The 23,530-nt window shown below is 44.4% G+C and overlaps 1 protein-coding gene across 6 annotated transcripts; it reads right to left on the bottom strand.

Annotated features, from left to right (window-relative positions):
• Positions 1-553: 553 nt before the first annotated feature.
• LOC148654709 (bestrophin-3-like) lies at positions 554-23,463 on the bottom strand. 6 transcript variants are annotated; one of them, XM_088644576.1, is made up of 10 exons: positions 23,326-23,463; positions 22,891-23,056; positions 22,078-22,172; positions 20,080-20,313; positions 17,454-17,608; positions 16,082-16,159; positions 14,606-14,758; positions 3,757-3,837; positions 3,292-3,443; positions 554-1,530 (listed from the first exon to the last, which is right to left on the bottom strand). In XM_088644576.1, exons 2-10 carry the CDS (start codon positions 23,040-23,042, stop codon positions 726-728), a joined length of 1,905 nt encoding a protein of 634 aa, XP_088500702.1. In that variant the 5' UTR covers positions 23,043-23,056; positions 23,326-23,463; the 3' UTR covers positions 554-725. The 6 variants fall into 6 exon arrangements, with proteins under 6 accessions (XP_088500702.1, XP_088500703.1, XP_088500701.1 ...); XM_088644577.1 differs by lacking the exon at positions 23,326-23,463 and adding an exon at positions 23,198-23,323; XM_088644575.1 differs by lacking the exon at positions 23,326-23,463 and adding an exon at positions 23,224-23,317.
• Between the last annotated feature and the right edge of the window lie 67 nt (positions 23,464-23,530).

Below are 23,530 nucleotides of genomic sequence, written 5' to 3'. Positions count from 1 at the left end.
AATGGTCAATTAACAGGGTATCCAGGTGACTGAGTGTTTTCTGCATTGTGGCTGTCCAAAAGAACTGTAGGTGCAGGCATTTCCTATAATAGGAGTATTATTGATCCTTTATCAATATTGCATTTAAGACCCAGACCTGTGCTGTGGATCGTCATCCATCAATTTCTCCAGAGTACAATAAAGTTTATTTAAAATCTTTAATTGAAGTACCTTATGATTTATTGCTCTAAATGGCTGGTTAGCACAGAGTCGGACTGTAGCCCAGTCTATTTAATCAGAATTAATCGAGAGATCTGCTATTCAAGGAGAGGCACAGCTGCCAGAAGAAAACCCCTCCGCAATCGGATGCATATTTATCTCTGTCGGGACAAAAGTACCAGTGTGATGGGTAAGGGACAAAAGAGGAAACCAGTGGCTGGGTGGGACATAGGCAGGGACACGCGCACACAAAAAGGGTGAAAAATCCCTTCACAAAATTCTGATAAAGAGAATTTAATAACTGGTCGGAGAACTTTGAGAGGGAAAAAAATCTCAATTAAATGAAGCATCGCTGTTAAGCATAACATAAGAAAATTTTAATCCAGTGCCAATGCAGTATGTCTTCTCTGCTAAAAAAAAAAAGATGTGGTGTATAAAAAAAAGTTGTTTCACATTTTTGTAGACGAATCCCACCGCTCTGTATTTGAGATCTAACTACACCGAAGGCCCTACTGGAAGATTGCCTGCTAGGAGTCCGGAGAGTGCGTCTGCCTCGTGCTCTGGCTCTCCTCGCTGTTGGATTCCAAGATGTCCGTTTCCCGGAGCTCCTCTGAGTCACTGGTCGCAGCCTGGCTGGTGCTCAGGGCTGGCTTCGAAGGGGTGTTGGTCGCCCCAGTGAGGCTCTTCCTCCCTACCAGGCCCTTGGGACTGGGCAGGCTACTTAACGAGGCCTTGGAGACCCGGCGGAAGAGCTGACGGCTCTTCAGTTTCTTTTTTGGCGCCGGTACGCTCCACCTCTGTTTGCTGGAACCCTGATCCTTTGGCCTCCCTGCTGCTTGGTCTGGCTCACTGGAAGACTCTCTTGTCCCCTTCCCAGGGCCTTCCTGGGGGAGCTCAGGCCCCTGGGTGTCTCGATTGTCCTGCTGCCTGTGCAGGCTGTTGCCTTGGGGTGGAATGACCACCACTTCCGGAACCTTCCGCAAGGTGGGCGAGCGGAGCTGCTTTTCGGGGGTAGAGGGGGCGCTGACCTCCCGCAGCGTGGAAAGGTGGTCTGGGCAGGCTTTCGCCTGGGGCTCCTGCAGGCCCGACAAGTTGAATTTGTTGCCCAGCTCCTCGGCACCAAGCTGGAGGTTTTGGTCCAGGGGGAAAGGGAAGAAGACGCTGGAGAACTCACTGCTGTTGCGCTTGAAAGAGGGGCGGCGGGGGGAGAGGTCCGGGGGGTCCTGCACGCTGAGCAGCCGGCGCACTCTGCCCAACACCGACATCTGCCGGCGGGGCTGGTAATCCTCCGGCATGACGTCGTCGTAGTAAAGAACATCGATGTCCGACAGGCTGAAACACAGCAGGCAAAATGTGGCATCACTGACTGCCCAGAATACTGGAGTGTGAGGCCCTCTCGGCCTGTTTCCTTATCAGCCCCATAAAGCTCTTTTTGTACTGGTACTGGACTTCACTGTGTCCACTTTTCCTCATTTTTGATCCCTCCCCCTTCCTTACTCCTCTCTTGGGATAAACAACCTGGTTCCCGTGGGTTTTCAGTGAAGAGAAGAAATAATGTTTTTTTTTCCTTAAATGGAAGGGACTGTCACATACCTCTTGCTATATACTCAAGCATTTCATCTGCCTTTTTTAATTATGGTGGCTTGATAACCTAGACGAGTCTACACAAACACCCAGATCTCTTTCTTACATTACATGGAAACAGCAACGGTCCTATTCACTGTGCGGATCGCTTTGCACTTCTCAATGTTAATTTTTTTAAATTGTTTTTACCCAGTAGAGTTGATCTAAGTCTTTCTTTAATTCCCTTGCTGCAGAGTTTCCGTTTGCCACCTTATTTTTGTATCACTTCTAAATCTAGCTTGTTTGCTAACTAGACCAGAATTAAAATAATTGTCCTGTTAAAAGCTGTTATGAAATATAAAGGTATTCAGTAATATCATGTAGTACTAGCTGTCCTTGTTACTTGTTAAAAACCCGATATATAAAAGTATAGATTAAATAGCCTGTTTTCCATATAGATTTTTTCCCGTAAATAAAGAACTGCAAATCGTTTGTTAATCCCACTTGAGTTGGATTTGCCAATTGCGTGTTTTCACACCTCGGTTCGGAGTTTCAAATCCCGTGACCTCACGCCGGAGAGAATGAGGAGGTGTATGTAGAAGCCTCTGACCCGCCTGCCTGGAGACGCTCGTATTTTTCCTCCTTACAGGCAACGCAGCCCGTTTCAGAGGTTCAGCGCCGATGAGAGGAGAGACGCGTCCCTCACCGACAGTACCGAGTATACCGACTGCCTGCTAGCACCCGGGATTGCACAGGAGTTCCTGTAACTGAGAGCCAGGCACGTCCCTGCCGGCTAATCCACAACGCTGTCGGGAGCACGGAGCTGCTTCACATGACCTAGACCCCGTGATCATGGAGCTCAACACGAGCTCGGGCGGGCTGCTTCAATCCGAAAGCTGGAGGACACACGCAGGGGAGCAGATTTGGGAACTGTAAGTGCTGAAGAACGATCAAGCGAGGATGAACACCTGCTTAACTGACGCGTATGTACAGTACAGAAGCGATCGCCACAGGTACAGGAGGCTCATTAACAAAGCTGGGTGTGGTGCACGGGGTGACAGAAACCGATTAGAAGCACTTTGGGTTACCACCTTTGCTTGGGCGAGAAACGGACTTCAGCATTGGTCCCAACCTGGAAAAATCCTCACATTTGGTAGAGCTCTCCTGTTTCTTTTATGTAAGCTGGTAAACTGCCTATCTGTCCAGCCTCAGCTGGGAAATGTTACGAAGTTAACTGGAGCTTGAAAGTAAAAACTATTTTCTTTTGTTTGCCTTTCAGCCTCTTGTGTGTTGCGTGTGCATTCATAAACAGGTCTCCGGCACTCTTGTTTCCAAATTACTTTAGGTTTCTGTGCTGTGTTGTATGCAGCTCACCTGTAAAAGATTCCTCCCCTCTCTTGTCCCTCGAAAGGCTGCCCAGGGGTTTTGCTGGGTGGTCAGAAACTGCCCTCTCTAAATACTTGTGTTTATCTGCCCTCCTGAGGGACATGCCTGTCAGCTGAAGGAGCAGGTGGGAGTCTCAGTGCTCACCCCATGTCAGTGGTGGAGCCCAGGAAGGAGGGGATACAGTAGTCTGCGGCGGCCAAGGTGTATGGAGGCCGGACATCGGAGTCGTTCCAGTAGATATCCTTCGTCATCCGAGGGACGTTCATGTGCATTTCGTCCACAGCCATCAGAGACACCTGCCCGTTACAGAAAACCCCACTTGACAATTACAGAAACATGCAGCTCGATTTCCTGAGGGACAGAATTATTCCCCTGTGCTAACGTCACGCTCTGTTACATGAGCAGGCAAAAAAAAAAAAGGATGTTACTCAAGCCAGACTCAGTCCTCAGCTCCTCTCGGCTCATTTACATGGGAACAATACATTCATCCAGTTAAAAATAGGATCCCAGGTTTCAAAAAACGGATTTGATTTGTGTTTGCTTATAACATTGGTAGGAATGGCACTGCATTCGCCTCTTTCTGGCGACGTGCTGGGAAAACCCACTGACCTGCAGGTTTCTGTCGATACACCAGTTCGCCTCGAAGTCGTCATCATCCTCTCCAAAGGGGTTGATGAGCTGCTCTGCTACCTGAGGAAAGGGAGAGGAACGGCACATCCTCAAAAAGGAATTGTGGGAAGTGTTCTTACTTCCCAATACCTACTTGGTGGCTGTTACATTGCAGCAGTTCTTCCTGAGAAGAATCGTATTGCCACAACTTTTAAGAACTTTTAAGAATTCACTTTTTCCACAATTGGTGGATCATTCAGTGGCTTGCTGACAACGGCCTTAGAAGTACAGTTAGTCTTACCTTCCCTGTCATTGAAGACCGTTTGGCTGCCTGACTACAGGACAACCTGTAATTTTGTTAGAAGTTCTTGTTTAGAATGGACCTGCTTTCACTTCATTTTTGGATGTTTGTTGTTTTTTTCATACACCATGCAATTGGATTTCTTGTTCTTTTCCTTTGTTTTGTTTTCAAACAGGGTACTTGCCAATGATCTCTCAGACATCCCCCTGTCATTTTCAAAACTATATTGAGTTTCCAGGATCTGTTTTTTTTTTCTTGTTCCACGGATTTAGGGTTCAAGGGAAATGAGTCTGGTCTATGTATGATGATCACTCTTTAATGTCTGAATGAGTTAGCTATACCGAGTCCCTTCATTTCATTCAATTAAAATACTGGAAGAAATGAATTTGAGAGTACAGCACTACATGTGACACACCAAAGCTGCTATTGTTTTCAATGTAGGGGTATTCCATGGGTGTGATGTGCCCTTTTTTCCCAAAAGAATTCTTCTAGCAGAATAAAACATGGAGTTTCCTATTTTTTGTGTATGTTTTTATCATTGGTAACATACTGTAAAAAGATACCATGCTCCGGATAGTAAGAAAGATTGCGATGGCAGGTGCCAGCACTAGATATAGCTACAGCTTATCTTAAGAAATACCATCCACCACATTTCACACATGGGACACATTAATATACGCTGCTGCTTTGGTCACCGCCTAGCTTATTCCATCTGCTCCTAATACACCACCCACACCCATTTCCTAAAGGGTCACTGAACGTGATGTACTGTGCTCTGCTTTAATTGGTCTGAAACTGCACCCAGCAGGATATTCAAAAAGCTCTGCAATTTAATCACCACTTCTGACAATCCCCCGCTCATTTCCTGCCAGTAGCCTGTTAATTTAAGTCTCTGTAGGCAGGGAGGGTGGCTTGTTCTACCCAATTCCACAGTCATTGACTCACTGCTTTGTGGAAATGTGTATAATTACAATCCATACATTTTCACTGTGTAGCGCTCATTAATCTCTTTCCACCTTGTTAGCCCTTTCAGTTGATATTTGACAGAGTGTCTCTCTATATGTATGTTTCGAGTGGATTCCAACTGAGAAAACAATTCGGGTTCTTCTGCTCTGAATGTCTTTGCAAAGCTGCACATTAGCAGCAACACCTTTCGATATACCTGGCAGTTCTGGGTCTCTTCTTTATCACATCACGCCTGGAAACTCTGATCTGACTGTTTCAGCATTTAGTACTTAGATACATTTTTTAGTTTAGTTTTCCTTCGAAGAGACAAAGGTCCACTAATTTGTGAAGAACAAGCAGTAACTATATGGCACATCACTGTACATCGCTGTATTCCAGATTGTGCAAATCTCCCAAGCTATGTTAAGCCAAAAGTGACCCATAGAGAGTTCAGTTAAAAGCAGTACTAATACAGCATTTTCTAACAGACTGCTGGCTTAATGTGCTAGAGACTGAGAGAAGAAAATGATGTCTGCCAAGCAGATCTCCATTATTGTTGTGTTCTGCTGCTGAATGACTAACTTTGGATGTGTAAATTAAGGTTTCAAAATGAGAGCAGGGCATTTACCCTGTAGCGGCGAGGCTTAATAATAAGGCAGAATTAAGTGTTTCTGAGCTTCCCAAATGAGGCCTCATTTCTCTGTTCATCTCTGTGGTGCAGCCACAGAGAAACCATTCATGCAAGGTGATTTAAGGTCCAAGGACAGCTCCCAAAGGGGGATGCACTTAGCTAAGCCTGGCTATCATGATCAATGGTCATCCATTGGTGCCTATCTGTCTAGGGAGTGCGAGTTGGACATCTGGATTGCATTCCTAAGTGTCAGGACTAAGTGACTCATATCTCACCTTGATCAACCAATCAGGGACTGGTAGGGCCGAGTAACCCACGTGGGACTCTGATGCCCATGGAACTTTCAGCCAATCAATGAGCTGAAGTTCCTCCAGGTAAAAACAGGCAACACAGAGAGCCTGGGAGATTCAGACAAGATTCAGATTCAGATTCAGATTCAACAAGATTCTGTGAGAATTCCAGGGCAGGACGGCCCAGGAGCAGAAGGCTCCCAAGGGCAGGACATTCTCGCAGCGCGCCTCCTGACCATCCTGAGACTCAGCCCGGACAACCACGGAACGGCCAGTGTGTCCGAGTGCCAGAACTTTCCTTTGTTCTAAGAGTCTAGAGTGGAGGTTACCAGAGAGTAACCAGCAGCAGGCCTCCTGAACAGGTCGGAACTGTGGAAAGCTGAATCACTATTCAGAACTAGCTCTTCATCAGGAACGAACCAGTCCTCTTCCTGACTTGCTGGGACCCACAGTCATCTTTTCTCCTGTGCACAAACTTTGCTAGTTAATGCCAACAGTGAGCATCAGCAGCGCACCGTCGCAAGCCGCACAGCACAGCCTGGCACGGAGCCAGAGAGCGCGGATTGGACAGCAACAGCCTGCAACTGTTTCTTTGTGCCCGCAGGAGATCTGAATCCCCAAAGATTGGATGAGTATTCAACTTCAATGCATTACAGCTCGAGAATTCAATTGTTATCCCAACCAGTTGATATCAATTTAATTCCTAAGAGTTATGTACTTGTTTGAGTATCTAATGTAGAAGTTGTAACCAAGTTCACTTTACGAAACGGTCTTAATGAATGATATACTGAACGTATGTCCTCTTGATGTGTAACACTTTGTAACTGATTGAATATATATCTTTTGTATTCTGATAACCCTCTCGATAAGATCTGTTAGGTTTATATGCATATTCTATGTATTAATAAATGTATCCTCGTGTATTAGTACCTGTGTGTGCGCGTTGTTTGAGTTATGTCGCATGGTTGGATTCTAAAGCCATCAAAAGAATCAACTTTGTGATTTACTGCTACAATTAATAATTGTCTCAGTAAATGCCCAAACCCTACAGAACTGGTGCCTTCAGAGAGCCACTATGATTACATATTTGGCGTCCCTGAACCGGTTTTCTCTACATTTATTTGGCGTCCCTGGGTGGGCGTGGCAAGACTGAAATGAGTCAACCAAGCGGAATAATTCAATATAAAACGCCGCGGGTTTCATACACGACAATACAGTGTGCTGAAAGCCGAAAGGAAAAAAGTTCCCCTTGCTCTTTAAGCAGTGCTTGATTGTTTTGTGATCTTTTGCAATCTACCGGGTTGATTGCATACTTGATCTTGTGGTTTTCTGTGGTAAAACTGTGATTTCGTACTTAAAAGTAATACTCTTTAAGTTTAACGATGGTTGCTAAAAGGTCTGAGTTCGAGTCGCTATTAAGCACTCTCTCTAGCAGCGACAGGTCTGACCACGATCTCTTCCATATCTCCGTCAGCGGAGAAGCTAGAATAAATCTCCATTCTCTGAGAGAGCTAGCGAAGGACATAGAGAGATTTGACCCCGCAGTGTCAGAGAATAATATCGAGAGTTATATTCAAGACCTCAGGTATAACCTGCAGTACCTGCCAAACGCCACAGAACAGGAGAAAGTGTTTCTGGTTAGAAAAACTACCAGCAGAGCTGTACATGAGTGGATGGCTAGGCAGATGAAAGAAGTCTGCAATGACTTTGAGCAGCTATGTCAAGCACTTATCGAAGAATACAGTGCGTTTATTGACCCGACTGTCGCGATAGCCGCCGCTCTTAACATTAAGCACGAGAGAGCAGAGTCCCCTCGCGAATATTACGAGAGACTTAGACGAACTTATTTTGCAGGGCGAAATGATGAGGGTTGCGAAGAGAACACACATTTCAAGGGTTTATTCATTGCGAATCTCCACCCGTCAGTCAGAAAGATGATCTTAATGCATACAGATGCACAGACCATGAAAATGACTGATATTAAGAGATTCGTGCAGAAAGCCTGGGAGTATGATGTCCAAAGTCGCTCTGAGCGAAAAGCTGTTAAAGCGACTGTGTTCGCCGTCAGAGCCAGCAGGGTTAATTCCCCCCTGCTCGAAGGAGCACAGGCTAAGCCCCGTTCCAAAGCACTAACACAGGACCGCACCCAGCGTCCTAAGTGCCATGAGAACACCAGGGGAGGGAAAGGGCTAGAAAAAACTGAACAAAAGGATTCAGTAGCCGCCCGCCTGGCCAGGCTTGAACAAGCTTTATTAAGACAGGGACAACCGCTCCCCAGGGCTGCCGGAAATGTGAATGAGCTGATACTCTCCACTGGAGGAGGCGGAGACCCGCCCCCTCTCCCTCCCTCAGTCTATCTGATTGAGCGGAAGAGTTCCTGCCTGGATAAGGTCAGCCACTCCCAAGCGAGTGCTGACTCCACCCCTGAAGTCACAGAGCAGGCAGTAAAACGCAGAGGAAAAGCAAGAAGCTTTTACCTCAAGGCTGCCATGGGAGATGTCTTACCCAGTGAGACACTGATTGACACTGAGGTTGAAAGGTGTTTGATGTCACACGGCAAGCTCAAACGGGTAGAAAAAGAAAAGGGCATGCGACTCAGAGAGGAACCTTTGGTGGATCACCAGAAAGGCAAAGTGTGGAAACAGGTCAAGGCTCCTAAGCCTTCTGTACAGAAGGAAAGGGGGGCCAAGAGGCAGACTGTGCTCACACAGTGCCCACCGAACACAGAAGCCCATGCGGAGATTCCTTCTGTTCCCTCTGGACAAGAAATAAAAATATTTCCTTGTTCCCCAGATATACAGGGAAGTCGTGTCCCGGCCGAGGTCTCAACAGCCTCCCTGCCACAGGAGCGGTGCTCCAAGCAGCCGCCTGATCCACCAGGTAAAGCACACACCTTTTACATCCCTAAAGAGGAGCAGATCTCCCCACCTGGCGATGAAAAGGAGCTTTCCCTGTGCACCCTGGCACCCAAGAGGGGTCAGGACCACCACCCCACAGTGGTGGAAAGCATCCAGATGGCAGGAGAGCAGGTTGGTGATGTAGCCCCCACCCTTAGCCCTGAGAGGTCCTCTATTAGTGAGGATCTGCTTGAGCAGCTGTCACAGGGCCACCGCCAGGTGCCCCTGGTGCAACATTCACAGGTTAGACAGGAGGTCCAGCTGGACGCTGAGACTACTGCGCTGTGGACACACCTGATCCCAGATGCTGATTCCCTCTGCTTTGACCCAGGGAACCTGCAGTCAGGTAACATTATTTCTCACGACTACCAGGTAGTGAGTGAGACTGACCTGATTGTTCCTGCCTCAACGGCAGGGTTTCCAACACACCCAGTCCCCCAGAAGGGACAGGGAATGAAAGCCGAGCCGGTTTTCTTACAGCCACCAGCTCAGTCTGTCAGTCTGAGTCTGACCAACAGTGGTTCAGCCAGACTGGAGCTGGATGGTCAAGTCACCCGCCTGCCAGTGCAGGACATCGCAAAGAGAGGTGTCAGAATCCCCGCCTGCACTGACATGGGCCTGGTGAGTGATAGTAAGTTCAAAGACAGTGAACTAGCTATCCCAGTGCTGGGGCAGCTCCCTGAACCCCTAGCGAGGGAAGGGGGGAGCGAGCAGGTGTCCTACACCTACCCCCAGCAAACGATTGGGAACATGCCGATAGAGGGATTCCTCAATCAGGAAGTGTGCAGGGTGGACCTGAACAGTGAGAATAGGATAACAATCCCAGATCACTCAGGTGCTCCAGATGACCACTCAGCCGAGGGTCAGGCATGCTCCACCACTGCACCACTCCCTGCAGGGTTCCTAGAGCACAGGCATGAACAAATCGAAAAAGCAGATGCCCTGGAAATGGAGGAGCAGCATCAGCCGCTGCGTCAGATCTCCCCAGATTTTCAGGATGTTGGTGCCCAAGATGCCACAGGGCATACTGAGAAAGACACCATGTACACGCTGCGCCAGCTTAGAAAGGCAACAGTCACTCAGAAGGAGATGACTGGGATCAGCCACCCGAAAAGACTTTTGGGAGGACTGATTGCTGCCACCACTGTTGTGCATTTGCTATTTCTGGTAGGTTTGTGTGCTACTGGCACTCTCACCCTGACTGCCCCAAGAAGGCAGGGGTCAGAGATGCCAGAGGGTAGTGACAGACTGTATCAACAGCAGCAAAAGTTGGAAAGCTTAGGGAAAACCCTAAAGGCAACTTCCTATGCAACAGGGTTAAACCTTATTCCCCAAACAGTGGACATGATTGTTGGTGTTATACAGTGGGTTTATGCTTGTGTGCAACAGGCCAGAATGTTGACACAAGACCTGTTAAGGGAGTTTAGTGCCACTGTAGCCAGTCTAACCATGGCACAAATCCCAACCCACTTGATTCCACTCTTCTCAGTAGAGGAGTATGTGACATTAACCCCATCGCTCATAGCTCACCCAGAAGGCAAACCAAGATTGAATTCGGTTCCAAATCTTGAGATGGGTATGGCTACCAAAGCTATCCATTGGCTGTGTCTAAACGATTCACCAATGAAGGGTGTAAAGCTACTAATGGGCAGAGGGAGGTTAATGAACCCCATGAAGAGCAGGTGGGAAGTAAATGGCTGGTCAGCACACCACATTTAACTGACACTATGACTTGTGACGGGCATGATACAGCTACCACAATGCAGCTACCTAACCAATAGTTTTCCTGTAAGTTCCCGAGGAGGCCATAGTACAGCATGGTAACTTAACACTGTACGGTCTGGAACCAGACAATATAAGACCAAACTTGAGGTCTAAGATGCCTTCAGGTGCCACACTATTCAATTGGATAGAAATCCAAGAAACAGTAAGCCCTGAAGAGGTACAGGTAGTTAGTTTGCTTTAATGGAACAAACCTCCAAACCACCCTAGCAGATACCCAACACAGGTGTTGTGGTTTATCGGGGGCTGGGAACAGGAACTGTTGTTATTGTAACACTACTGCCAGGTAGCTGGATCATGACTGACAGTGTACTCTGAATGATGTACTCTCACATCAAGATGTACTCTGGGTAGCATGAATGAGTCAAAGGTAGCATGTCAAAAGAAAGGAAGTGACTTCTCCCCAAATATCTACCACAGAGGTATCAGATATTGACAGTGAACTTCCTGATGTGTAATTCCTAGACTGAGATAATGTCTCCTACCGTGTTTATACATACTCCAGATGTTATTCATCCTGTTTGTATCCAATGCTGGTTCCGGTATGAATTCTCGAGGAGTAATGTAGACATTTAAGATTAATGTTCTAATGGCAAGGGACATCACTTAACTCTGTTTTGTTTTGAAGGCAACAATGCCTCGGGACCTCGTGACCTTCAAAAAGGGGGGATATGTAGCGGCGAGGCTTAATAATAAGGCAGAATTAAGTGTTTCTGAGCTTCCCAAATGAGGCCTCATTTCTCTGTTCATCTCTGTGGTGCAGCCACAGAGAAACCATTCATGCAAGGTGATTTAAGGTCCAAGGACAGCTCCCAAAGGGGGATGCACTTAGCTAAGCCTGGCTATCATGATCAATGGTCATCCATTGGTGCCTATCTGTCTAGGGAGTGCGAGTTGGACATCTGGATTGCATTCCTAAGTGTCAGGACTAAGTGACTCATATCTCACCTTGATCAACCAATCAGGGACTGGTAGGGCCGAGTAACCCACGTGGGACTCTGATGCCCATGGAACTTTCAGCCAATCAATGAGCTGAAGTTCCTCCAGGTAAAAACAGGCAACACAGAGAGCCTGGGAGATTCAGACAAGATTCAGATTCAGATTCAGATTCAGATTCAACAAGATTCTGTGAGAATTCCAGGGCAGGACGGCCCAGGAGCAGAAGGCTCCCAAGGGCAGGACATTCTCGCAGCGCGCCTCCTGACCATCCTGAGACTCAGCCCGGACAACCACGGAACGGCCAGTGTGTCCGAGTGCCAGAACTTTCCTTTGTTCTAAGAGTCTAGAGTGGAGGTTACCAGAGAGTAACCAGCAGCAGGCCTCCTGAACAGGTCGGAACTGTGGAAAGCTGAATCACTATTCAGAACTAGCTCTTCATCAGGAACGAACCAGTCCTCTTCCTGACTTGCTGGGACCCACAGTCATCTTTTCTCCTGTGCACAAACTTTGCTAGTTAATGCCAACAGTGAGCATCAGCAGCGCACCGTCGCAAGCCGCACAGCACAGCCTGGCACGGAGCCAGAGAGCGCGGATTGGACAGCAACAGCCTGCAACTGTTTCTTTGTGCCCGCAGGAGATCTGAATCCCCAAAGATTGGATGAGTATTCAACTTCAATGCATTACAGCTCGAGAATTCAATTGTTATCCCAACCAGTTGATATCAATTTAATTCCTAAGAGTTATGTACTTGTTTGAGTATCTAATGTAGAAGTTGTAACCAAGTTCACTTTACGAAACGGTCTTAATGAATGATATACTGAACGTATGTCCTCTTGATGTGTAACACTTTGTAACTGATTGAATATATATCTTTTGTATTCTGATAACCCTCTCGATAAGATCTGTTAGGTTTATATGCATATTCTATGTATTAATAAATGTATCCTCGTGTATTAGTACCTGTGTGTGCGCGTTGTTTGAGTTATGTCGCATGGTTGGATTCTAAAGCCATCAAAAGAATCAACTTTGTGATTTACTGCTACAATTAATAATTGTCTCAGTAAATGCCCAAACCCTACAGAACTGGTGCCTTCAGAGAGCCACTATGATTACATATTTGGCGTCCCTGAACCGGTTTTCTCTACAACCCTATCTAACCAGGTGCTAATGGCAAACTGATCCCAGGATCTCAACAAGTTGTGACTTGAAAGAAAGCTTGTTATCAGCTTCAGCGTGCACAAAGGTGTTTTTGTGTTCCTTGCCACATGATCAGACCCCCACTCCTCCCTTTTGACCAGGACAACACAACTGTCAGCCCAATGCTTTGAATCTCAGAATGACCTGATGCTAAAGTCACTGCTGAGAAAGTACACTAGTAGTGTTAGTGGAAATTCCAGCGGTGGTTAGGGTGAGAAGATCTATCACAATTTGAACTGAGCCAAGGTAGCCATTGTGTTTTTGTGAGGGCAAAATTTGTGAGTTTCAGTTGTAGAATGGGCTTAATTTATAACTTTTTGATTTTTTTGGACCTATGCATGTTCAAATGCCTAATATCATAAATACTAAATACATCAAAAATGGAATAAAAAACAAAGACAAAAAGCCATGGTATCTGTAATTCTCATAGTTACTCATACAAAAACCTGCCTTGCAGGAGATAGCCTGCTCACAGAGACCGTTTCCTGCTTAGTCTTATTTCTTGATGTAAACATCTCCATCTCCATGCCAAATTTTGCCATTAGCAAGTGGTCATACGGTATCTTTCACTGTTGTTGCTTTACAGAAAATTATTTTTGATTTGTTGGTTAAATACATTTTTAATCAACACGTTTTGGTCATTTTAACCCAACCCGCAAACCGAATATTGACCGACCATCTGTTGCTTTTTCTGAAATCACATTACTTAAATTCACCACTTAGTTATTTCAAGAAACAATACTACTCTAACAATGCCCACAGCTCTGCTCGCTAATTAAAATGTATATGTGACTTGTGCAGTGACTTACTGATATGAAACTAAGACGATTGTGTGTCAGCATAAATAAAGAGGTTTGCTGAAAACAGAGATGTGTTCTGCATCTTGTTACACAAGATACACATCTATTATTTATGCAGATAAGACAATAAACTTTACTGGCAGTCAGATTATTTGCACAATAAGCCATCAATCCATTATCAGAAAGCCAGTTCCTGGATAGGACTGAGTCTATCCTAGAAAAAAAAGGCACAATGAGAGACTAAGTCCTAGAAGGTATCAGTCCATTGCTGTACACACGCACAAACGCACACACCATGCCTATGCAGTGTATGCGTATACACCACACACACCCTTTCACCAATAATTTCATCAATACACCTATACAGCATGTCTTTGGAAGGTGGGAAGAAACTCAAGCACCTAGAAAATATACCCCAGTCAAATCAATTGCCTCAAGATCCATGAGGTAGAAGCACTAACCATCACTGTATACCAAGCCTTGAATCAATGTTTTCCTTCATGTATGAAAAACCATGTTCCAACTCCTGTTCAGAACTAAACAATAGACATTGTATAGGGAATAGAAGAGATATCTCAGCCCCTCTCACAGTGAACTTTTTTTATGATTGCTCGTGGGATATTTGCATTCTCAGAGCTTCCTCTAAGTCTTGCAGTGTGACAGTCTGAGTAGGTTGGGTATTTGATGTAATTAAGACCAAGTAGAAAAATCTGCCTGAACCACGGAAATAATCCCACAGTCGGGTTTGAACCTCTCCCTTTGGAAGAAACTTCAAAACATTTTTTTTTTAAATTTCAGGAACAGCTGAAAACTCTTCTATTTATTAACATTTCTTAGTGCTTATTAGAGTAATATCTGTATATATATATATCTATCATGGAGTAAATGCAATTTAAAAATGTAAAATCAGACTTTTAAAATTAATTTTAACATCTTCATCATGTGGTTAATGTGACAGCCTGTCCAGATCTCCACAGCGTTTGGTACCGGACACTACAGTCTCCCGCGCTGGTATTAAAGCAAACGGAGAGAGAAAGTAAAAGGGGACATGACAGCAGGAGCCTGACCTTGAGCCAGCCAGCATAGAAGAAGAACTGCAGCAGGGTGAAGGCGGGCACGTAGAGGTCCAGGTCGTGACCAGTGTAGCCCTGTTTAGGGTCCAGGAACTGTCGCCCAATCAGACAGGCAAAGAAAAAGGTGTAGACTGCCAGAGTGACGACCTGAGGAGACACAGCGAACGGTCTGAGAGGGGGAGGGGGAGGGAGAACTGCAGTACTAGAGGGGAGACAAAAAATTGCTTTTCAATATTCTACGTTGTTTTAAAAAAACTATGTGTGCATTAGGGACCTTTCAAAGGCTTGTGAATGTTGCTGGGCAATCTGTAAGGTGTCTTCCTCATGAGCCTGAAACTCATCTTGAATGTTTTTGTTTTTGGTCCACCTCTCCTCACTCGTTCTCGTTGCGCGTAGGTCTTATCGTGGAAGAGGGGACTGATGTGGTGACATCACTCCCCAGAGCTCCTCCAGTGGGTCTCATTGAGCAAGACAAGTCTCCCGCAGTGACGTCACTGCTGCAGGTGTGGGTCGGGGGCACGGAGGCGCCCGAGATACAGTAGGTCATGTCTGGGCTCCCGTTGTTTCTCATAGGAGTGATCATTTTCTTACAGGAAGTGCGCACATTAAACATCGTAAGGAGATGGTGGTTTAAAGGTACTCTCGGTGATAGAACGTGGGACGTTCTGACAGAGGCTATGAAAACTGCTGCTCTGCCTCCTGATTTCCCCTGTCCTGTTCTGCCAGGAACACCCATGGGATGGGTGAGAACCCCAGTCATTTCAGAAAACGCCTTCGGTGCCACAGTTTCTTGGGTTGTGTGTGGCATCATTTCCTCACGAAGCCTCAGCTGGACTCCAGACTGACGTTAATGGATAGCACGTGACAATTAGATGAGAGTTGAGCTACACATGAATTGCAGTGTTATTTTTTATAATAACAATTTATATAAATTGGTAATTTTAGGACTGAATTTCTTTCTCAGCTGTTGGTGAGGATGTTAAATAGTAACGTGTTAAAGGGTGTTAAGCTTGTTACAATAAGGAGCACTCTTTAATTTATCATAGTTTATTAATAAAGGTCTGTAGAGAAGTACCAGATGTGCAATTCCACAAAAAAAAGTCTGGGTCAGGATCTTGAAACCAGGTTTCCCAGAGGAGTTAAATAGTAAGGTCGTGTCAGCAAGTGAAAGATTGAGTGAAAACCCAAAGAACCAGCATCCTTTGGGTCCTGGAGTTTGACCATCCTGACCCATTGTCGAAGATTCACACATTTTTTAGACAGAAGACAGATCTGAAGCACAAAGGCTGACTTGTGCTACTGTCCAGTCACAATCCAGTCTCCTGTTCTTCCTGTGAGCTGGCTTCATGTCAAAACAGGAGAACATGTGTGCCAATATCCAGGCTTTCACATCAGAAGTGAATAAATGTTGGGTTTTTTTCATTGTCAGTGCTCCATCCATCAAATTAAAATAATAAATTAAATCTTTACCTGCGTGTAGACGAGAGGAATTCCCACCCAGTCATAGCCAAACAGGGTTGAACACCAAGTTCTGAATTTGTTCATTTCCTGTGTGAACATTAAGGAAAAATAAGTCTGCTAAAGTGACAGTGACAACGAACCATAATATTATTTTTTGACGTGAGAAAAAATTAGAAACCTCTGAAGCCAGATTAGCTTTTGGAACAGCATGCGGAAGAAAAGACATGGAAAACTACAGCTGTATAAGAGAGATAAAACACTACCCTACTGTAAAAACTGTTTAAGAAAAGCAGGAATCAATGCTATGCACATAAGGCACAGGACACTGGGGAACAGTATTATAGAATTAGTGTTTTTTAAATAAGAAATAGCTGTAATGGATACCAACAGAGAATATGTCTCAATATAGTTAGATTATTTTCATAATCATCCTCATAAAACACTAATTTTTAAATTGAACTTATTGAAAGTATTTATAGTTGGAATGAGAACTGTTTAATGGAGAGGAAACAGTACAGATTTATAGATGTTTAAGGTGTAAATGCATTAATTGGGGTGATGTAGTTAGAGGAATTTAACTATGTATTAGGACCATGGCTTTTCTGCATTTGTACCAGTGATCTAGATCACGAGTTTACATGGAAAGCTTCTCACATTCACAGATGTTACCAAAATAGGAGGATTAGCAAAAACTGTATAAGTTGTAAATTAAAATAAAAAACAAGGGAAAACCCAAAACTGGGCAAACATCTGCCAATTGACGTATAATATAATCCAAAAAATATTACGTGCTTTTAACAAACACATGAATTAGAATTGCAAGATTACACCCAGCTTGAAGAAGACCTCTGTTTGTCTAGAAGATGTAAATGTGTCAAAATAATGTGTAAACTGAATAAAAGATATTGCTGCTCTGGAATCTCTCCCAAAAAAAAAAGAGTTAACAGATGTATTCTGGGACTTAACAGAATTTCTAATTTAGAAGAGGCTAAAAAAATGAGTTTGTTTAATACTTGAGAAGAAGGGGGCCATGATTCAAGGATTCAAAGTCCTCAAAGGCAATGACAAAACGACTTCTTCAGAATAAACAGTGAAACACAAACCAGGGCAAGCAAGTTGATCCTATGTGGAAATGAGTTAAACACTGGGAACAGGAGGTACTTTTTACGCAGTTGGTTGTAGAAGACTGGAACGTGCTGCCCAACCATGCTGCTGAAACTGATACTCCGGCTACTTCCAGGAAATAACTGGAAGAGATTCGCCAATCAGTTAACCTCTAGCAACCAAATAAGACGAATGGGCCAGATGACCTCCTCCTCTTTGTAACCTTTCCTATGTTCTTGATTTTTAACAGGGGGTGTAAACGAGGCAGTGAACTCACATTCATGATGGTCTGCAGGTCCACGCTGTCCTGTATTCTGCCCTCCTTCCGGGCTTTAGAGGCCAGATTTGCAAACCACACTACTGGGATCCAGTATTTCAGATGGGGTGATTTGAGATTTTCAAATACCTTCCTTTCCTCTGCTGTCATAAAACCTTGGACCAAGGAAATAGACAGATCAGTGGACACAATTTGGTGCATTATCCTACCCTCCTGTTTGATAAAACAAGATAATGTCTTGAAGCAACTGTAGTGTGAACATTGTGCACCATGGAACAATGCAAACAGAACCAGGAGGAACATGTTCCCATGGATACCCACTAGTTCATACCAAAGGAGTCTCTTATCCCCTGACAACTTTAGGATGCAAGAAAACCTTTCTGCATTAAAATGTCAAATTAAACTGAAAATGACAGTGCTAGCTCTATTTTTTCCTTCCCAACCTGCAAAGGTGAACAAGAGCATTATCAAAAGACATTATGAATTTTAACCTTCACTGCCCGCCTTTCAACTGACAAAATAGTGCATTGTCTGTTGACATTCAGGCCCGTATTCTTGATTATTCAGGAAACAAATCTAGGTTGGTGATTTTGTTTTGCTAAAAAATGTCCGAAACTTTTCTAGGTGGTTGTAAGGTGGTGGTATTCCTGCAGGATTTCTGCAGTTATTACGTGCAGTATCCAGGCCCCTTCTAACAGCTCTAGACAGAGATATTGATGTTAACTGTAGCTGTCAGCTCAGCTCACAGCTGCTTGCTTGACTTTCAACTGTTCTGCAAAGTCAGTCATTTTAAATGTTGGTGCTGCTTTATGGTTGTTTCTCATGGCCTCCCTGGGGTTTTTCTTGGCTTGAAATGAAATTAAATGTTGGAATAAGAACCTTATGCATTCTTAAGAAGCCCTGAGTTTCTTTTCTGTTTCCACTGTTGCATAGCCTTTCTCTCGTAGCGTCTGGGTTATAAATTATTCACGTGAAGCTTTCCTTTGGTACAATCTTGGAATCGGTTCGGTGTTTTCATGGGGCTTAACTCCAAGGCCCATTTTGAAATGAAATATGTTTAGAATGGATTTGTTGTGATTTGAAGTGTTCTGGGATACAGTTTTAAAGGGCCCGATGTAAAAAGTTGCAAAAGCCTAAACAAGGAAGTATTGGAAATTGATTTGAGTTCTATATTATTAATATTGATTCCTTACACTTAAATAGCACTTTTCTGGACACTCCACTCAAAGCAATTTACAGATAATGGGGACTCCCCTCCACCACCACCAATGTGCAGCCCCAGTTGAGTATTACTGGTAGGAACAATAGTTTCCTCATGCCTGGCAATATTCTTGAAAGACTGGGTTTTACCCCATTTAATCTTGAATAGAAAAGTGAGAGGGGACTGGATAAAAGTATTCCAAATCCTCACTAAAGACATAGACAAGGTCAACACAACTGCCTTCAAAACAAACAGTGCAACATGAACCAGAGGACTCAAGTAGAAACTACATGGAAGTGTATTTACAACTGAGAACCTTTTACAAAAGGGTTGCAGGAATATAGAACAAGCTGTATAGCCATGTGCTTTAAGTGTAACGAACAGTTCTTTCCGGACCCTATGCGGACGACACAATCCGACGGAGTGGGGAAACACTAGGGAAACGTCATGCAGGAATACGGGGCTGAAGACAGGGGGGTGTGTCCAAGGTGCTCTGGTGCACGGGGGAGGTGTGGCCGAGGCGAACAATCCAAAAGAGTAGTCCTTAGGGAATATCCAAAACACAAGGGTAAGTCCAAAACCAGGAGATCCATCAGAACAAGGAATTTAAAAACATGAAGGCCGGGTCGGAACCGGCAGACAGGGAACAGGAACGGGAACCGAGATTAAAACCTTAACGGGCTTTTAAGGTGGGCTGGGAATAGGAAACAGGTGCACAGAATAAAGTCTCAAGTGAAAGGGCTGGAGCACCCTTAAGGAGGGGGAACTATAATCGTGACATTAAGCCAGTACTTTGTTTTTTTCTAGAGATGGCTGGATGAGATACCTACTGACAAACAGTCCAGATGGGCTGAACAGCCTGCTCTGGTTTGTACCCTTTTCATGTTCTTATGAAATATGTTGATTGCATAAGTATTCAGGGCCATGAACTCAATATATGATGGAGGCACCTTTGGCAGCAGTTACAGCTGCAAGGCTGTTTGGTCATGTCTCTACCAGCTCTGCACATTAACTAACTACCAAACAGGCCAGTCAAGCCAAATGGCCTCCTCTCTGATGTTCTTTCCTGGCACAACAAGCATTTACATCAGCCCTTTCAAGCATGTTATTAGCCTACAGCTATATCACCCTGCATCTCACAGCTGACAACCCCCTGACGTTCAGCAGGTGTGAGCCTGGCCTCCTAATAATCCCCATCTATGAACTGGCTTCATCACTCTATTCTCCTACCCACTGATAGCTGATGTGTGGTGAGCGTTCTGGCGCACTATGGCTGCCATCACATCATCCAGGCGGATGCTGCGCATTGGTGGTGGTGGAAGGGATCCCCATTTCCTGGAAAGCGCTTTGAGTGGAGTGTCCAGAAAAGCGCTATATAAGTGTAAGCAAGTATTCTATTTTTTTTTAATGAAAAGCCCGAGGTACCTGCTTCCACCACGTGGTCAATGGTGGGGAAGCGCTTGCAGACGGCGGTGCTGACGGAGCGGAAGATGAGCAGCGAGGCCAGGTTGACGTAGCGCATCATCGTCCTGCGCAGCAGGCGGCCGTGCTCGTCCCGGCCCTGCACGCAGCTGGAGATCAGCAGCATCAGCCGGTCGGGCCACGGCAGGTTCACAAACTGGTTCCACCAGCGGTTCACTACCAGCGTCACGTAGAAACCTGGGGCCGGGCGATACCTTTACTCGCTTTAAAAGCGGGGAGCTCGGGAAAGACAAACCGGGCTGCTTCCAGACAGCGCAAGCTTGCACTCCATTGAAAAATAGGCTGCAGCTTTCAAACAGGCCTAATGTGCGCTCCTGTTGCCTTCCAAGCTGAAAATTAGTCTTAATGGGGTATTGGCTTCTGAGATGTGCTTGCTTTTTCTGCCACGATATAGCTTTTGCTGTATGCCAGGTGAGCTTTGCCAATTTGAATCCGTCATACAGGATAAAAATCTGATGTTGCCTGAGGAATGCGATAGTAGTCTTAGCTCTCAGCTCACTGGGGAGGTGAAATTTGGGCCATGAAGACAGCAGCTTTAAGAATGCTATACTTTACCAATATTGGCTGATTAGGTACACTGAGAGCCAACAGACTGGGTTCCAGGAAGGCCGTGACTCCCAGTCCAGTTTTTTTCTTGTGGGTGGCAACAGTGAGACAAATTGTAAAAGAGGATATGTTCAAAAAGGAAGCTGTTCTTGTTGCTCTAAAAACTGAACAAAGAGTATTCAGACAATGTGCTGTTTGTGTCATCCTGAGGAGCTTAGGGAAATGTCGCAAATTTTGCAATGGAGCAAAAGATAAGCAGGAAAAGAAGAAACAGACAGATATAATAAGTCATTCCCCTTACACAGACACTTCCAGAAACACAAAATTGAAAGCAGGGATCTGCCACCGAAAACCGTGAAGCACAGAAGGGATGCACAGTGGTTCCAATCAGTACGTCTACATCTGGTGCACAGATATTTTGTAGAGCCAATGTACATACGTCTCAACTACAAGACCCAATGCACCTACAGGAATGCCAGATTTATTTTATTTGAGGCTTATTGGTTTAACATAACAGTTTTAGGTCATCTTTATAGTGTCCAATGCATGTATTTGTGTTTATTTCCCTTCTTATCCTGTGTGTGTTGTAGTAATGGATGTGCCACAATATATCACCTGTTTCCTTTTGAGAACCCGTGATACTTGCAGCAGAGGAATGTCTAATGGAGAGCAAGTTAAAGGCAAAGACATCATTACTTTCCTGCTGACCAGAACTTTGCTGAGAATAGGGCTGTATCAATTGAGACCAACTGACAATAAAACTTAATGCAACTAGTCTCCCTCTGCTCCAACAAATAAGATCTCATCATCAGAATAAGCAATGTCATCCTTGCGTATTTATGTTAATTCAGTAGTCTGATTTCCAGACCTTCACTAAGATGTTTTTCAACTGCATGTATGTTTGTACATTGCTGTGTCTGCACCTGTGTTGTTCCATATGAAAAAAAATCTTAAGACAGGGTATGTTGCGTGGCACTGTTTCATTATTTATGAGCTGTCTGTGTGGCCTATGAGTAACTCCCCATACAGAGCTTAACAATAAGTACCTGAGGACGTTTAAGGCAGGGGTAATTAATGCTGGGGTATATTTGGCAGCAGCTCTGAAAACTGGGCCCTTAGACTTTAGGTTGTAAAAACAGCCGAGGCAGAAAGAAGGCTTGAGAAAAAAGCAAGAAGAGGAAGACAAAAATCCTGGTCTACAAAATGTTAGACAATGATATATCAAATATGCAGCCTCACACCCAACGCCAAGAAGCATAAACAGAACCAAGTGTGTATCTGCTCTTTGTGACCTAATGCTTCACCGCAACAGCCTCATGCAATGTCAGCTGTGCTAATTCAAAGACCGCAGGCAGCTGTCTTTGTGCACGTGTGCCTCCGAGACAATTTACTTACCTAGCACAAACGTTACTGGAATTTGCTCAGCGTATTTATCGCAGTAAAGAGACAACTTTTCAAAGTAACGTTTTTGAGTTTCTGAAAGAAAGAATCTAGAGTGGATAGAAATAGATGTTTGGGACACTTTTTTTCCAAGAACAGTTCATACCAATATGACTCGTACTCACAGCAGGTAAAGCAAACAAAGCAGATCTCAGCAGAACTGGACCACCATTAAGGCACAAGGGGGGGTGGGGGTGGAAAGTTTTGTATTATAAGGATAAAGTAAATATTTGCATCTAATCTCCCCCAGAATCTCAGATTCCCCTCCCTCTTTTTCATTTCTCATTCATTAAAAAATACCAACAAGGCCTTACTAATGGATTAGCTTTTTCTGCAGTGCAGTTCTTAACCTAAAAAAACTGTTTAAAAAAGCCTTAAAACTGGCACATGCGTAAGATTCTTGGCCATGCTTTCTGTTTTGTTTTTTTGTTAGATAAATTAGTAATAAATTTTTACACCTAATACCTTTAGGTTTACCATGAATCCAGAGTGCATAATCTAGTTACACTTGGTGCCGATCATGCCTACAATTCACACTCAATGAAGGTGAGTTAAAAAGGTAGAATTTATTACGTCTCCAATCAAAACAACTAAACATTTGGTTTTCAAATCAAAGTTCTGAATGAAAGCATCATGTCAACGGAGCAGAAACCTTATATCAGTCTATTTTTAGCCGATTTCAAAGCGATCGATAAAACAAAAATAAAAATTACACCCATCAAGGGGTCATTTAAATGTTGATGATTTGTCCCATGCAAAAAGAATTACCTGTAGACGATGCTGAGGACACTGTACAGCACAACGAAAACGGTGAACTCTCGATAGAGCAGTTTATAGATGCTGCCTTTCCATCGCAGAAGCAATCTGTGAAAACCGAAGAACGTGGCGTTGGCTACTTTACTGGAGTAAGTCACCGTCATCTTCAGGGTACTAACTGTAGAAAAACAACTTAGTCAGCCAAATATTTTACATCAACTTTAATTCATGTTAATTGCATCAATTAAACGGAGAGCCTGATCAAGAGTATTCAGATTCTACTAAACAGTAAAGCAGATATCTACAAGGCAATACGAACTGTTTTAAACCCGTTTAATCGGATACCTGCGTCAAGTTGCGCTCCGCGTAACTGAAATTTAAAAACATCTCTTGACCCAGTAAAGTAAGAATTAAACACGTGTCGGAGAAGTAGCGTCATTCTCTTACCTTCACAGAGCTACTTTGCAACTTGATTGTGTGTTATATTTCCTTAACGATGAGTCAAGTCTAGGACGCTACGATGACAGTGCTTTCTACTTTTAGCAGGCTGTTATTGCCAACCAACCGCGTAAGTCGAGATAGCCAATGCCTTGAAACAAACACAATTATTTGCTGATGTTGCCCTTGCTATATTTATCCTTGCAACTGTTTT

Source organism: Lepisosteus platostomus, chromosome 9 (assembly GCF_059453375.1).
Source record: "Lepisosteus platostomus isolate fLepPlt1 chromosome 9, fLepPlt1.hap1, whole genome shotgun sequence".
Classification (NCBI taxonomy): Eukaryota; Metazoa; Chordata; class Actinopteri; order Semionotiformes; family Lepisosteidae; genus Lepisosteus; species Lepisosteus platostomus.
This window is presented reverse-complemented; position numbering and strand designations above follow the sequence as displayed.